Genomic DNA, 16,271 nt, shown 5'->3' with positions numbered 1-16,271 from the left:
TGCGCCACCACAGGTCAGGCTCCACCCCCCTGTCTTGATACATAAGTCTGCAGAGCCTGCAGCTTAGTGGGGAGGAAAACAGGGACCCAAGAAGATCACCCTCCCCAGACCCCCCAGCTTTAGTAGTGGGTAGGCATGGGAAAGAGGGAGGAGGCACTGGGCCAACACAACACAGGACACTTTCTATATGTGGAATGTTCCAGAATGGGCTAGAACACAGTTTGGAGCATCATGAGGCTGTGGATCCAGGCTCCCACTTTTCCCAGTTGTGTGAGAGGCAGCACTGAGAGGTAACTGAAAGGAAATACTATCTTGAAAGTGCCAAGTGCCAGGACTGGCATAGAGCGAGCATTGGATAACACTGGGTGTCCGGTCCTGGCTGGGCACTAGGATGTGGCCTGGAAAGGGACAGGTTAGAATAGTGGGTTGTTTTTTTTTCTAGTAGTTACATTGTATTTCTTTTATGTAGATTTAAACAAACATACAAATCCCCCCCCCCCTTCCTTTTCTTTCCCCTCCCATCCCTCTTTCTCCTCCTCCTCTTCTTTCTCCTTTTCTCTTAGAGTGGTGGATTTTGACCAGGGTTTTAATTAGTTGCTCTTTGGGAACCGCATAAAGGTTGGGAACCCACTTCCCAGAAGATGTGCACATGCCCACAATTTGGCATGCAATTTTGAATCTCACGCATAACTAAGCCTTTAGGGCCTCCTGATCCACCTCTGCTGAGGAAGCATCTGACGTGTTCATAGTTCCCACCTGTGTGAGCCATGATACAGACGTCCTTGGTCTGCTCTGATCCTCAGAGTGGAGGGGGAGGGTGTGCTCCTGAAGCTTACGGCTGTGTCAGCACCTGACCTCTCCCGTTTCTTTTCCCTCCTACTAGAAGAGGCACCTGAGGGGGTCTTTAGCCAGGGGCTGTTTCTGATCTGAGGAAACTGTTCAAAGAAGCACCTGTGACCAAGTCCACCAGCTCATAGGGCTTGGAAGGCTTCTGAATGGCTCCACCTGAAATAGCCACCCTTTCCTCCTGCCAGCCCTCCAACCTCCTATCCCACCATTGCCCTTTCCTCCAGAACACCCCAATTAAGTTGACCCTCCGAGAATTTCCCTTCACCTCCACAGATTCAGAAGAGGCTCGGCTCAGCTGCCTCCTATTCTGAAGAGCCTCTGGTCCCTGGCTGTGGTGGCTACCCCTGCCTTTGGGTTCCCCCAGCGCTAGGTCTGTTCCTGCCTTTGGGGCCGTAAACTCTTGTTCCAGTTGTTTGTTGGCAAGTCTCTCTCTCCCTTAATCTGAGTTTCTGGACCCCAGCCCATGCTTTACTGGTCTCTGCCACCCCCAAACAGTCACCCTTGAAATGTTTGTCAAATGAGTAAATGAGTGAACAAGGGAGCCAGGGAGTGAGCTGTTCCAGAAACTCTGGGAGAGGGGAGGAGCCCAAAGTCAAGCTGTGATGGCTGCCAGAAGACACTAGAGGGCGACAGAGAGAAGAAAAACTTCCCGTTGGTATCTGCCAGGAGGGGCACAAAACAGGCCTGGACTGAGAGGACAGAATCCCTGGGTAGGGTCCAAGTCCGTCTGGAATCCTGAAGCTCTTGTCCTCAGCGCCCTCACTGGCTATTTGAGAAAGCCCATTCCCTGGGGAAATCAAGGAGGGGACCAAGGTATCAAGCCCCTGTACCTCCCACGGACTGAGGGGACAGCCCCTGCTCTGTACCTTAGGAAAACGGAAAAATACTGCTGGGAAGGCAGGCAGGAAAACAGGAAACTCCAATTCTGCATTGGTAATGGGGGGGGGGCTTCCCAGGATGTAAGCCTTTGGGGTGCAGTAGCTTCTCTCCTGGTCTCTCTCTCCACAGATGGGGGCTGCAGGGACCCCAACCCCCGGCCATCTTTCCCCTCCCAACACACACAGTGCCCAGGCAGTTGGACAGGGCTTTTCTGTACTGTTTTCCTTAATTTGTTTCCTGCAGCCCCAGACCCAGGGTAGCAAGTCACAGGTGCACATGCCTAGTTTGGATGTCCCAACTGGCAGTCCCCCCACCATCCCCTGCCTCTCTGAGATGCTCTTAGAAGCCTCCTGGCATCTCACCAGCTTCTCTCAGCTGGGGATGTATTCAACAAACTGGCCCTATCACTAGTGACCTTCCCTTCCTTCTCCAGGGCCCCCTCTGCCTGAGAAAGGCTCTTGGACCTGAATATAAGGGTCCTCCTGCCACAGGGCCTCCCACCTCCATGGCCACCACAGGGTGCCACATCTCCACATCCTCCCCTCACCCTCTCCTTCTACTCACCATACACACACTCCCTCTGGCAGCATTACAATGGCAGAGTGGGCAGTGTAGGTGACCTGAGGGAAGGGGGGAAGTGGAGGAGAAACTGTTGATTCACTGTGCTGGAAGGAGTCTTAGAGAACATCCAGTCCAATGGTCTCATTGTACAGATGAAGAAAATGAGTCATGGGAGCTGGCCGCTGGCCAAGGTCACAGGATCAGAGACATGCAGGTTCCCAGACTCCCAAGCTAGATAGATGCTTTAAAGCTGCTGGACAGGGGGGTGGTAGGGGCCAGAGGATGGGTCCCCTCCCACCTGGCGCCTCCTTAGCACCCCTTCAGTGGTGATGGAGGTGAGGAGACCCAAGGCCAGCCAGAACCCAGAGGACTAGTGGGTGAGCAGGCTGGATATGATTTTTTTTTTTTTAATCTACTCCTAGAGAGTATCTAGATGCTTCCAGAAAGATCTGGTGCCCCCACACCCCAATGTGCTTTAAGTACTGCTGCCTACATTTTCAGTTCCCAGCAGGCTCAGTGACAGGTGAAATCTATCAGCTGTCAGGCCCCTCCAGGGATCTCTGTCAGCTGCCTGAAGACTCTCGAACTTTCTCTGAGGTTGGATCAGGGTAGGGGGAACTGACTCAGCTTCAGTTGGCAAAGGCCAGCAAAGGGTGTGGCTAGTGTGGCAATGGCCTCAGGCACAGTGACAATCTGGGAGGCTGGTCCTGGGGCTGCTACAGAGTACCCCAGACTTTGGGGCCAAGGATGAGGGGAGGAGCCTCTCCAATTAAGTAATCCCAGACCCTGCAGTCTCACCTCCCTCCCCTACCATGGCTTCTGGGAAATCCTCGGGGTGGAGTTAGTTGTCCTCTTAACCCCAGAAAACCCACGCTTGGCAGCTCGGTGACTGGAATGCAAGAGCAGATGATTGTCAAAGATCGGGCAGGTGGGCAAGTGGGGGCTGACATTCAGCCCTTGCTCCTCTTGCCAAGCCTTGTGCCTGGGTTCAGGGTGCAACCTTCTGGAGAAAGGGCATCTGGTCAGGGCTGGAGGGACCCCAGAGAGTCTGGCCCAACCCTCCCTGTCCTGACAGGCAACCGTTAGCTGTACACAGCACTCTATGCCCAGAACCCCACGGCCCACAGCCCTCCCTGGACTGCCTGGGAAGTCTCTCCCCTGCAAAATGGAAGATCAGGAGGCCTGAGTTCCAATCCCTCACACCCGCTTCCAGCTTTGTGACCTTGGGCAGTTCTGACCCTTAGTTTCCTCATCTCAATAATGGGACTCTGATAAGATACTTGGACACGCTATAAAGCGCATACAATCAGGTAATTCTCATTAGTCTAAGTCACAATATCCAAAATTAAAGGCCCTCTTTCCTTAATAATGATTAACCCTTACTGAGCAACAGGCACTTCACATGCATTCTTGCATTTGAGAGTCACCACAATCCTGCAAGATAGGAGCATTATAAGCCATATTTTGCAGATGGGGACATGTAGGTTAGACACGTCACCAGGCCAGTGAAGAGCAGCAGCACCCAGATTCAAGCCCAACCTTGTCTGACTCCCAAATCCAGTTTCTCCCACAAATCACACCCTCTTACCACAGCCCAGAGCCACCCATGTCCCCTCCCTTGTGACTGGCAGGGTGACCCAGGAGAAGGGTCACCTCAGCCACAGGAGAAGGGCAACGAGCAGGTGGATCTTAGAAAGAGAGGAGGTAGGGAAACTCCAAGGTAGGACCCCTCAAAAACTGGCCCACTGAAAATGAGTGTGAGTTCTCCATCCTGCCTCCCCCACATGCCATGGGCAGAGTGCTGGGGTTGTTGCATCTCAGGTTGCACAACCTATCCTGGCCGGGCCAGCTGGGATGGCCTCGTTCAGGCAAGATGAAGGGAGCTATAAAGGGAGCTTCTGTCTACAAAGTGCAGGCAGCCAGGCATGCAGTCCCCACCCAGAGCATGGCTAGGCCTGGCAGGACCACAGTTGAAAGCATCCATGACTACACCTGACAGCTACCGCTAGGGTGGGGCACCTGGGCTCCAGTCCGGACCAGGTGGGCAGGTAGGGGCGGAGAAGGCCCCTCCCTGGCTCCTGACCTCATCCTGACTTTATAGAGCTGGGGGTGGGAGTGTGGGGGAGTGAAAGCCTGGGGCTTCTCGAAGCTGAGACCCTTGGAGGGCAGCCAGTAGCTTCCAAATGAGACCCACTGGGCTCACGACATGGTCCAGAAAGGGAGGTGAGGCAGAGGGCAGGGGTCCTGACTACCTCCCACCCTTGGCTCAAGAAAGCCCCAGGTTCTCAGAGGCCTTTCCAGAGGTGACCTCAGGTTTGTGTGGCCCAGCCCCAGCTCTTTCCTGATGGGGAACAGGTGGGTAAGAAACAAAGACATCCAGGAGCTCCCTCTCTTGAAGAGGAATTTAAGGCTCAGAGGGGACTTGCTGTTACCCTTAGCTCATTGAGGTAAGTGGCCTGGAGTCTGGCTTCCAGCCCCTCAGGTGTCCTGGACAGAGCAAGGCCCCCTATAAAACTGACAAAGGACAGCCTCAGCCACAGGAGAAGGGCAACGAGCAGGTGGGTCTTAGAAAGAGAGGAGGTAGGGAAACTCCAAGGTAGGAGCCCCTGAGGATAAGAGCCTGAGCACTAGAGGCAAGAGGCTTAGTCTGCTGGTGTCTTATAGGAGACGGTGGACCACTCACTCTCAACCTCATCTAAAAAGGAGGGATAAACAGAATGTAAGTTGGGAGAAGGAAGGTTGGACCAGGGTCAGTCTTATGAAGGCACTAAAGAGGAAATGTTAATGATCACTCAGAGCTCTGATCACCCAACAATCAAGCTTGGCTGTACCAGGGGTCACACTTGGAGCCCTGCCGAGCTTTCACTCCACCAGATGTCGGCCACCACTGGAGCCACGCAGCTTGAGACAGATGCTTGCCTCTTCACTTGCGGACACGGCCCGGTGACAGGGACTTCATGCTGAACACTGTTGCTCAGCTTGCATAAGCTCCCCCTCTGTGTGTAAGCTGACTGTGACTCTGTTGGCTTATTGGGGAGGTCTCCCCTAACGAACCTGGTGTTGTGAGAAGATACAAACATATGTGACTCCTTTTGAGCAAGGGATGCTCCCTTGCTCACCACACAGATATAATGTAAAGATTGACAGTAACCTTTCTCCTGACCCCCTTTCTTTTTTTTTTTTTTTTTTTTACAGAGACAGAGAGTGAGTCAGAGAGAGGGATAAACAGGGACAGACAAACAGGAACAGAGAGAGATGAGAAGCATCAATCATTAGTTTTTCATTGCACGTTGCAACACCTTAGTTGTTCATTGATTGCTTTCTCATACGTGCCTTGACCGCGGGCCTTCAGCAGACTGAGTAACCCCTTGCTGGAGCCAGTAACCTTGGGTTCAAGCTGGTGAGCTTTTGGTCAAACCAGATGAGCCCACGCTCAAGCTGGCGACCTCGGGGTCTTGAACTTGGGTCGTCTGCATCCCAGTCCGACGCTCTATCCACTGCGCCACCGCTTGGTCAGGCCTGACCCCCTTTCAGCACTGGATCTGGGGTTTCTCATCTGGGCTAGCCTCACTGCTGGGGGCTAAGGGAAGGAAAATGGCCAGACCCACACATGCCACTGCCTCTTCAACAGGGGTAGGTGTACACACTCCTTTTCCTCCTCCCTCTCAATTCTAGGTAGATAATAATAATTATTACCATGTACTAGGCCCTGGGCTAAAGTCTGTGCTTGCATTAAGTCACTGAATCCTCATACCAACCCAATGATGTAAGCATAATTATCATCATCATCATCTGCATTTTCCAAATGGGAAAACTGAGGCACACATAGTCTAATTTGTACAAGTTCTTCCCATTAGTGGCAGAACCAGGACATGAACTCTAGTAGTCTGGCTCTAAAAACCCCACCAGACTGCTTCTTAAGACATTACGGTATATCACAGATATCCTGTGGTTTAAATCCTGGCTCTGACACTTCCTAGCCTAATTGTGTGGCCTAGGACAAGTGGCTCAACCTCTCTCAGCTTTGTCCACTGGACGAAAGGATGGGACTGTGCACTGGCAGCGGCCCAGTCCGTTAGCACCCAGGCTTGTGAGCAGAGGCGGATTAAGGTCGGTTGAGGACCCAGGCGCAAAAAAAAAAAAAAAAAAATATTGGGCCCCTTAAAAAAAAAAAAGAGAGAGACAGGTAAAATAAAAGTACATGTTAACCATATTTTTAAATAAATAAAAAAATTATAAACTATTGTTAAAATTGCACATATGAAACCAAACTCGGTGTCATTAGAAAAAATTGTAAAGTTGGGGTTTTGTGGGGGCCCTTCATAAGTCGGGGCCCAGGGCGCGCCCCCCGGCACGTCCCGTCGTTAAACCCACCTCTGCTTGTGAGTGTCCGGCAGTGGGCGCTACATCAGCATCGCCGCTCCAGTCATTTGCTTTTTGAACAAGAGAAGTTTCCAGATGTGCACAGAGCCTTCTTCGCCTCGCCCCGCCCTCGCCCCGCCTGGGTATGCAGCGGGGAGGGGCTGCCCGCAACCAGTCATTGCCTTTAATAGAGACCTGAAGCACCTCCTGCTAAAAATACCCGCTGAAACCCTTTAAAAGGGCTGCAGGCTCCACCGCCGGACAATTCTCCAGAGCTAGCTCCAGTCGAAGGCGAACTACGAAGCCAGCATGACCGAGCGCCGCGTGCCCTTCTCGCTCCTGCGGAGCCCTAGCTGGGACCCTTTCCGTGACTGGTACTCGAACCACAGCCGCCTCTTCGAGCAGACCTTCGGGATGCCGCGGCTGCCCGAGGAATGGTCGCAGTTCTTCGGCCACACCGGCTGGCCGGGCTACGTGCGCCCCCTGGTCACTCCCGCCGTGGAGGGCCCCCAGGCGGCAGTCGCGCCCGCCTACAGCCGTGCGCTCAGCCGACAACTCAGCAGCGGCGTCTCGGAGATCCGGCAGACCGCTGACCGCTGGCGCGTGTCTTTGGATGTCAACCACTTCGCCCCCGAAGAACTGACGGTCAAGACCAAGGACGGCGTGGTGGAGATCACTGGTGAGCCCGCCCCCCACCCCGATCCACCATCCCCACCTCCACTCCCCAACCCGGCCCTGCGGGGATGAAGCTGGCCGAGCAGGGAGCCTGGACAGTGAAAAATTAGCCCATGCGGCCCTGCCCCTGGCTTGTGCCCCCTTCTCCAGAATTGGGGGTGCGAGTAGCTCCTAAGGGATCTTTTGGCCCTGAAACCCATTCTGTTAAGGGAAAAACGCACCCTTCCAGCGGAGATCCCCCCCCTTCCCCCTCCAGCCCCACCCCAAAATGACCAGTTCCTCCGGCGCCATCTCTCTCCCTGCGCCGGTCCGTGGAGGTGTGAGCGGGGCGTGTACCTCAGGCAAACCAAACTTTCCAGAAGTTTAAGACGGCCTAGGGGACCCCAAATCCCTCCACGCATTTGGGTCAGCCATGAATCCAGGCCACCAGGTGGGGCATGTTTGGACGGAAGTTGGCCTGAGAGGCGGCCCCTTCCTCACCCTCTGACCTTCCGCTCCCCAGGCAAGCACGAAGAGAGACAGGATGAGCACGGCTACATTTCCCGGTGCTTCACTCGAAAATACACGTGAGTCTTGGTACCAGATGGTGGGTGGTCGGAGGGGGATGCAGTGACTCACCTGTGTGTGACTCTTGTCCTCCCTCTCTGCATTTCCAGGCTTCCTCCTGGTGTGGACCCCACCCTGGTATCCTCCTCCCTGTCCCCTGAGGGCACGCTCACCGTGGAGGCCCCGCTGCCCAAACCAGCCAACCAGTCAGCAGAGATCACCATCCCTGTCACCTTCGAGGCTCGTGCCCAGATTGGGGGCTCAGAAGCTGGGAAATCTGAACAGCCTGCAGCCAAATAAAGGCTTAGCCCTGCTTGGAACCCCCCATTAGCAGTCACTGACCATCCCCACCTGTCAGCCTTTTGCTCTTTTGATACGTTTATGTTCTCTTTTTCTCAAATAAAGTTCAAAGCAACTGCCTGCCTCTGCCTCAGACCCTGGTGTGTGAAGAGGAGTTGATGCCATTTGCTGGCTCACATGTTCTTCATATTTGCTGAGTGCCTGCTGTGTGCCAGGCTCCATGCTGGGCCCAGTGGGTACAATGGTGTCCCATCACAGAGCACAGCCCTGCTCTTCATCCCCACATCCATTAAGAGAGAAGTAATGATTGTAATCAGCGCTTGGGAGCCAGGTGAACCAGGAGAGGTTCTTGGCTCAGGCTTGGGAACTCATGGACACCTAGGCTGGGGTCAGGGTGGAAGGTGATAACAGGGTCAGGGGAGAGGAGCTTCCTGGGAGCTGAGTCCGTTCCTGACTTCATTATGACTTTATTATCCTCCTAGACAGGGCCAGGGCCATAGAATATGGGAAGTGTGGCGACTCCAGGTGAATTTATGAAGGGAGGTGGGCCTAGTCAGAGGACCCATTCCCCCGCCCCCTATGCCTCTGCATACAGGATGAAGCTTGGGTTCTCCAGAAAGGTCTCTTCCAGAGAATGAGGCCTAGGTTTTGGTGGGAGGGAGGCAAAGACCTTGACAGGGAGGGGTAGTATCTAAGAGAGCCTTCCTTGACTGGGCCCAGCAGTAAAAGTCACACCTACCTTGACCCTCTCCCTGTCTGCCCTTGCCCAGCCCACCACCCTCTTACCTGGCCCAAGGAGGGTTCAGAGGGACCTGGAAGAGAGAGAATGCAGATGGAGGCTTTGGAGCCCAGTGTCAAGTCCTCAAGAGCTTGAGAGGCCCCACACTGTCCACAAACATGGTGCCTGAGGCTGTGGTAAAATACTCCTGCATTGTTTCCTAAGCCCACAGCTCTCCTTTCCCAGGATGCTTGAGAGGAGCAGCAACACACACACCACCCCTCCCCAACACAGCCCAGCTTCCTAATGTTCCCTCTCTGGGGCAGGCTCCCTGTTGGGATACCACAATATGGAGCGGGCATAAAGCCAAAGCATGCCTCCGCCCTCCACACCTGGAGGAAAGCCAACAGGGAAGTAAACACATAGATCAAGGATTGCGCTGGCCCAACTGGCAGCACAAGTCTGAGCCTGAAGGCCAGGGCCCTGGCCAGTCTACACACCCTTCCACCTTCCCTTCATTTCCTGAGCTCCAATCTCCTCAATCTGCCACCCTCCTTCCAGACACACACATCCCACGTCTCAGGTGTCTTCTGGACACCTCGATGCTCCCAGGGCCACAACCCAGAGTCAGCCTGTCCAGTTCTCACCCTTGCTCTGATCACCAGCTCCCTTGTGGTAGACAATGGGATGGCTGCAGCCTCCCGCCTTGTCAGAGAGCTAGCTGTAGCAAAGCTGCTCTGCCAGTGCCCTTGAAGCGTGGGAAAGCTGATGCCAAGCCTTTGACAAGGTAATCCTCATGTCAGCCCTAGGAAGAGGCATGGTTAGTCCTGTTTAACTGGGTACAGCTAGCTTCAAAGAGGTGAAGCAGCTCACCCTGGTCAACAAGAGCTAGTTCTGGAGGGGCGGGGAATATGCATGTGGCCACAGGCAGGGGAGGCAGGTTAGCTCAGACAGGAAGGCTGAGGAGGAAAGATTCCACAGCTTTAAGTGCTGCAAATGAGGCTTGGTGGGACCTCAGGAGGAGGACAGTTGAACCTGGGGACCACAGCTGCTCAAGGGAGCCATGCTGCAATTGGCCTGGAGAAAGCTTCTAAGGGTCTCGGGCCCAGAGTCCAAAGCCATGGTCTGGGGCGGGCGGGGGTGCTAGAGGAGTGGGGTCCAAGGGCAGCAGCTTTGAAGTCCCCAGGGTTCAGGCCATCATGTGGCACACAGCAGGGGCATGGGACAGGTGGAAGGAATTCACTCCCTACAGAGGAAACAGGCTCGTTTTCATGGGAAACATGTAGATGCCCTGTGGCCTGCTTGGACCACACAAGAGGCAGAGGCAGAGGAGGGTCTGAAGTAGGCTGCCCGGCCCTATGCTCAGAGCTCAGCTTGAAGATGTGCAATCCGAGGCAGCACCTCTGGGTAAGGTGGACAGGGCTGGCTGGCTCAGGTCTGGGGGTCTCCATGGGGAGGGGCTGGCACTAAGCTTTGGGAGACTTGGTGAGTCCCTGCGCTGCTGCTGTGACACAGGAGCAGTTCCTAACTTTTCCAGGCATTTCTCTAATTTTAAATGGGTCCTTCTCTAAAGCCCTCCTTCAAGTCTGCAGACTCAGATATTGGCCTTGATTCGAGGAATGCTAGCATCTGGGCCCCTCTGCCAGAGGGTGTCTGAGGGACAATGCTCCATGCTCCAGGCTGATGAGGAAGGCTCCCTCCGGGACCTCTAGTCCCTGGGGTTGCTGGTCACCCCTGGCTGGGGCCGGCTCCCCCAGGGACCTAGAGCACACCAGCCTCCCTCAGTTCCAGGCTGATTCCCAGGTCTCTCCTTTTCTTTTTCTCCTCCCAGTTGTGAAATCTGGGTACATCCCGGTTGGCACTTTCTCTGGCCCAGCACCCAGCCAGTCAGTCCAAGTCCCTGCTCTTAAGGGGGCAAGTGGAGGAAAGAACTCAGTGACAAGCAGCATTATGCATCAGAGAGGGGCTGGGACATGCTGTGGTCTTAGTGGAATGGGGAAAAGGGGTTTCCAGAAGCGACCCTTGTGTGATAGGCAAGGGGGTAATAGCATAGGCAAGGGCTGGCAGGCAGGTGTGCTCAGGCTGAAGGAGAAGCAACAAGTAAAGGAGAGAGGGCAAAGGCCCTGTCTTGGAGGGCACTGAAGGCCATGCTTTATGGCCTACAGAGTCAGCAGACGACAGGTTTAAGCATCCTGGCTTTAGCAACAAATTCCAGATCTTAGAGGAGAGTGGCTGGTAGGAGCCAGCCAAGAGGCAGGTAGCAATGTGCTGTTGAGAGGTAGACATGGGTCCCGCCAGGGGGAGGGGCAAAGGGAACCAGATGCCTGGATGTAGCAGCAGCAGGCTCTGCAGTGGGACCAGGACTGGATGTGCAGATGTAGGTAGTGGGTGCGGGAAGGAGGGGATCTGCTGAGACATTGGCTCCTTACCTGGGGCTCGCTGACCTCATTGTTTCTATAAAGTCAAGCAGCCTCCAGACCTTGGCTGCTGGGTGAGTGATTGTTTCCAAACACCATCATGATCCCTGCTACAGAATCAACCTAGGCTTTGCCAGGTGCAGACTGCTCTGTGGTGGGAGGTACAAGTTGCCCAGAGGATCCCAGGGCTGGATCCAAAGGATGTGGCCAGAGAATCTTTGTGATGAGGGAGGGACAACCGAAGAAATAAAGGAGAGGAGGGTTCAGCAGGACTGGAGTCCCTGTCCAAACACTGACCACTGGGTTAATAGACTCCAGACTCCTTGGTTTTCTGGAAACCACCCAAGCCCTACCTTACCCTGGCAGAGCCCAGGGTAGGGCAGGAATCAGGCTGGCCAGGGTCCTATCTGCTGGCCCCTCTGGTAGAGGGGCCCAGATGCTAGCATTCATCGAATCCCTACTCCCACCTCCACATGCACACAGTGGGACTTGGAGGTTTGGGACAGCCCCGGAGCTCAGCTTGGCCCCAGATTTGCACAGCAGAAAGAAGCTGCCAGCCCAGAACCAAAGCACGGAAGGAGAAGGAGGATGCTGTATGGGTGAGGGTAACTGGGCAAGCCTGGGCTGGGCTTAACCAGAATTGGGCATTGCCCCCCACCCCCAAAGTGTGTACTGTCTGTCCATCAACCAATGTCGCTGTGTGCCAGTACTAAGGAACACATGGTCCCCTGGAGACCCACCAGTGAGCAGAAACTTCATGCCTGGCACAATCCTCTTAGTCAAGGGCTTTGGGTCCTCCTCCCCCTCTTCCACTGCATATTTGTAACCCTGCCTCCTGAAGATGAACCGTATTCTCATGGGCTTCTTATTTGATAGCTCTGCCAACTGTTAGTTGTGCTGGGAAAGCTGGCAGCATGAACAGTGCCAGGAGTCCCAGGGTTAGCTGAGAAAGAACAGCTCCAGATCGACAGAATTGCTGGATGACCTCAGGTAGGAGCATGGAGGGTGGAAGAGCCTCGCTGGCTGGCCAGCCACCTCCTCCTCCACTGAGGGGCAGACTGAGCTCCAGGGCTCCCAACTCCCAGCCCAGAGAGAGAAGGTCATGTCCGGAGCTGCTGGAGAAAACTGCCCAGCCATGGGAGGAGTCCCTGCAACATAATGGCCTCATCCCACCCTTCCTTCCAGCCTTGCTCACCCACCAGCACACCATCCTTCCTGCCCAGCCTAAAGTGGTGGCAGTTGGATCAGGGTGCAGCACTGGTGCTTCAAGCACTGCCTCAGTGGAAGTTATAGTCACCCCCAGGGTTAACAGGGCAGAACCTGAACCTGCCAGAAAGCTTGGACTAAAGGAAGAATAAGGGAGGCAGGAGCAGCTGTGTCCAGCCCTGCTCTGGATTCAAGTTTCCATTTTGAGGGAATCTGGGAGTCCTCTGAGGCCTCTCTTGCCCCGATTGCCTGTCAGTGCAGTGCAGAATGGGAATCAAGGGGGAGTCAGGAAGGTTGGAGGCTGCCCAGGGTCAGTCCCCTAACAATGGTAGGAAGGCCAAAGTCCCTAGGCTGCCCGAAGAGTTAAGAATAGCTCTGTGCAGGACCAACAAGGTCCCTTCATTAGGAAGACTTCAATCTTGGTCATGACCACAGGGCAGGTCTGGGTTACCCTTTTCTTCCCACATCGTTTCCCCTCCACAAGAAGGATTCATAAGAGTTCTTCAAGTCTGTTTGCGAGAGTCTGTGTTCAGACTGGGGGAACAATGGGATAGGGAGATTGAGAACTTCATCAGGTGAATGGATGACCAAGAGAGGTCACTGTGCCCTCTCCCCACCAAGACCCCTCCCTCTCTGATCCCCACCCCCACCTCTCTCTGAACCATAGTAGTTTTGCCATATAACTAGAACATGGTGGGATGAAAATTCAAATCCTGAGCTCTTAAGCTTTCTGGCCCTGTTGAAGATCCTGAACACCTTTTCCCTAGGCCTGACCAGCTTGAAAGCCTTGAACCCTGTGAGTGGCCAATCCTTTAGCAGGGGTTCTGGAGCCCCAAAGCAATGGTCTCTGGATGAGAATAATAATTCTGGAGGAGAAGCACTAATCAGTCCCCACCAAGCAGGCAGCAGGCTTAGCCAGCTCAAGCCTCAGACTGTATTGGCCAACTCCAGAAGTGAAGCCTTGGCCCCACCTGTCAGGAGGTGGAGCAGTGCCAAGGCAAGAGACTGAGAATGCCCCCTGTAAGATGCCCTGAGGCTGGTCATCAGCATTCTCCTCCCCAGCACCTCCCTCTAGACTCAGGACAGTAAGTGACTGCCCCCTGGTGCTCTACAAAGACATCCAAATACCTGACAGGTCTTACCCTAGAACATCTGGGACTCTCTGCCTGGGTTCTGGGTCCTGCCAAGTCCAGAATAGAAATAAGGGCAGAAGACCTGGTCTTGGAAAACACTGACTAACATGCCCACACCCCCCACTTCCCCTCACCCCCACCCTGCCCCCAAGCCTGGCAGCTACCATGCCTTTTTCTTTGCTCTGGGCTTCATTTTCCAAGAGCCTTCAAGCTTCCTAGAAATTCCCTCCTGGAGGACCCCACTCACTCCCCTGGATGCCAAGGCCTAGAGCCAGAGCCCCTGCCCCACCCTGCGGCAGAGGTATTGACCACTGGTGCTGTTACTAATCACAACTGGCACCTGCTAGCTGTCAATCACTGCTTAGCTTATTAAATCCTCATAGCAGAAGAGGATTAGTGGTTATGCTTTTGGCCACTAGTGTCAAATTGCCTGGATTCAAATCCATTGGTCCACTTACTAGCTGTGGGATCTTGGGCAAGTTACTAAATTGTAGTTTCTTCCTCTGCAAAATGAAGCTAATTATACGAATTAAAACACATGAAGCCTTTAGAACAGTGTCTGGTCATTAAGCACATTATCAAGTACCAGGTCAATGCTAGGCCTTTTTATGAGGTAGGCTGTATTGTTTTCATTTTATAAATATGGAAACTGACATTCTGAAAGGCTAAGGAACTTGAGAAGTTTCACCATATAACTAGAACATGATGGGATGAAAGTTCAAATCCTGAGCTCTTAAGCTTTCTGCCATTGACAGCCCTTCATTTGGAAAATGACAGACATTGATGAGTGACAGAAATCTCACCTTTCTAAACAGTCACTGAAAATGATCTTGAAGTCCTAAATCAAGGTTTGATTTGTGTCTTGGGAAACCCATCTCCTCTCCCAGACCTCAGATTATACAGCTCTATGTTGAGATGAGGACAGAGATCGGAGGGCCTGTGTTTCCTTACATTTCTAACATCTGATTCTGGGTGGGGGGAGCCCTGGGCAACCACCATTGAATTCCAAGTTATGAGCATCTATCCAGGAGTGTGGAGAAAGCATGTGTGTTCAGTGGGGGAACAGCACATGCGCAGAGGAGGATGCAGTAGTGAATGGGGGCATGAGCAGATGAGGCTAGAGGAATAGGTTGGGGCCTGGCTGCGCTAGAGGACCTTGAATGACAAAAAGAGGCAGGAGATACGTAGAGCTATGTAAGTTAAAAAAAAAAAAAAAAAAAAGCACAGCAAACGTACATAGGACATTAGAAGTTGCATTGTTAAGACGGGGAAATTAAGGGGCTAGCTCCGGGCCAAGGGCCCAGTAGGAGCCCGAGGTTCGCCCTCCCAAACCAGCTCCTTCTACCCGCCAAGGTAATGGACAACGCCAACAGATGTCGCTAAGTGCTAACGGGTATAAGGCTTTATAATGCCCAGATGAGGTTACTCCAGGTGACAGGCGAACACTGAGGGTGGTGGGCAGAAGGCGGAGACAAAGAAGGTTGGAAAAGGGAGGACGAACTCCCGCTGGCGATCTAAGGAAGTGCGGGTTGGGAACGAATCGAGACGCGCAGTTGCGCAGGCAGATCCGGTGCAGGAACACAAGTCTTAGCAACAGGCAGACCATTGGAGGAGCCGGACAGACTGGCCTGTGATTGGCTCTCTCCAAAGCCGGCGAGTGGAAGGCGGGCCGCGTCAGCGCTCACAAACAGGCTGGGGGCCTGTCCTGGAACCTTCAAGACCCAGACTGATCAAAGACCCTCTTTCTTCAAAGTAGAGGCTCACCCAGTCTTGCGGCAGGACCGTCACACATGCCAGGGCTGGAGCACCCGACATGTGGACGTGCAGAGCCATGGAGCTCATCCACGCGAACTCGCCCGCCTGCCCTCGGACACACGCAGACAGCAAACTTTTCGCCTAGAGCGCAGGTGTTTGAGGGTGGGAAGTGACCAGAAAGCCCAGGACAGAGTGCTGGGCTAGCGGGCGCTGCTGCTGTCCCGGTACTTCGGCCAAACCTGGGTACCGTGAAGGCTTGCAGGAAGCAAAACCCGGCTGCAATTTGGGGTGGGCGGGGATCCTTCGGTGAGGACTAACTGCAGAGTCGGCGGCTCCCAGCAGGGGTCAGCAGAGGACGGCACCAGAGGCCCAGACTTGGTCCAAGATTAGTGCTGAATACATACTTCAACCTGGAACCTATCCCAGGACCCTGCAGACCGTTTGCTAACCCAAGTAATGGGACAGTGGCCACCAGATCAGTCGTCCCAGGTACAGTTTGAGTACTGAAGCATTGTGGGACGGGCCAGGTTCATTTTGGCTATCACTGCTAGGCTAAAGAAAATTAAATCCTCCTTAACCTTTGGTGACACAGTAGATAAAGCCTCGACCTAGAATGCTGAGGTCCCTGGTTTGAAACCCTGGGCGTGCCTGCTCAAGGCACATACCGGAGTTGATACTTTCTGCTTCCCCCCTTCTCTTTCTCCTCTATCGAAAAATGAAATAAAATCTTTAAAAAAGAAAGTTAAATCCCAAGAAGCCACTGGGAGCAATTTTACTCCTTTTGCTTTCACACAGCTGTGGGATCTAGTTCTAGATATCTTGACATTAGGGAGATTATATGGAAAGGGTCTCACCCAAAATACTTAGTCA

The 16,271-nt window shown here is 53.8% G+C and overlaps 1 protein-coding gene and 1 long non-coding RNA gene across 3 annotated transcripts; one reads left to right on the top strand and one right to left on the bottom strand.

Moving 5' to 3' along the window:
• Window positions 1–269: 269 nt before the first annotated feature.
• Window positions 270–6,800, bottom strand: LOC136403529 (uncharacterized). 2 transcript variants are annotated; one of them, XR_010751146.1, is made up of 4 exons: window positions 5,809–6,376; window positions 5,121–5,447; window positions 2,293–2,348; window positions 270–398 (listed from the first exon to the last, which is right to left on the bottom strand). It is a non-coding gene; the product is annotated as an uncharacterized lncRNA (long non-coding RNA). The 2 variants fall into 2 exon arrangements; XR_010751145.1 differs by lacking the exons at window positions 5,121–5,447; window positions 5,809–6,376 and adding an exon at window positions 6,664–6,800.
• A 98-nt stretch (window positions 6,801–6,898) lies between these two features.
• On the top strand, window positions 6,899–8,292 carry HSPB1 (heat shock protein family B (small) member 1). The gene is made up of 3 exons (XM_066382353.1): window positions 6,899–7,330; window positions 7,829–7,892; window positions 7,983–8,292. The coding sequence occupies exons 1-3, from the start codon at window positions 6,961–6,963 to the stop codon at window positions 8,170–8,172; spliced, it is 624 nt and encodes a 207-aa protein (XP_066238450.1). The 5' UTR covers window positions 6,899–6,960; the 3' UTR covers window positions 8,173–8,292.
• Window positions 8,293–16,271: the final 7,979 nt, after the last annotated feature.

Source organism: Saccopteryx leptura, chromosome 4, assembly GCF_036850995.1.
Source record: "Saccopteryx leptura isolate mSacLep1 chromosome 4, mSacLep1_pri_phased_curated, whole genome shotgun sequence".
Taxonomy (NCBI): Eukaryota; Metazoa; Chordata; class Mammalia; order Chiroptera; family Emballonuridae; genus Saccopteryx; species Saccopteryx leptura.
The sequence above is the reverse complement of the archived record's forward strand: the minus strand, read 5'-3'. Positions and strand labels throughout refer to the sequence as shown.

Bases quoted from the DNA above. Each gene is read 5' to 3' on its own strand.
- HSPB1 (XM_066382353.1), top strand. From the start codon at position 6,961: ATGACCGAGCGCCGCGTGCCCTTCTCGCTCCTGCGGAGCCCTAGCTGG. The intron at 7,331-7,828 runs GTGAGCCCGCCC...TCCGCTCCCCAG, and splicing joins CGGCGTGGTGGAGATCACTG to GCAAGCACGAAGAGAGACAG. The intron at 7,893-7,982 runs GTGAGTCTTGGT...CTGCATTTCCAG, and splicing joins TGCTTCACTCGAAAATACAC to GCTTCCTCCTGGTGTGGACC.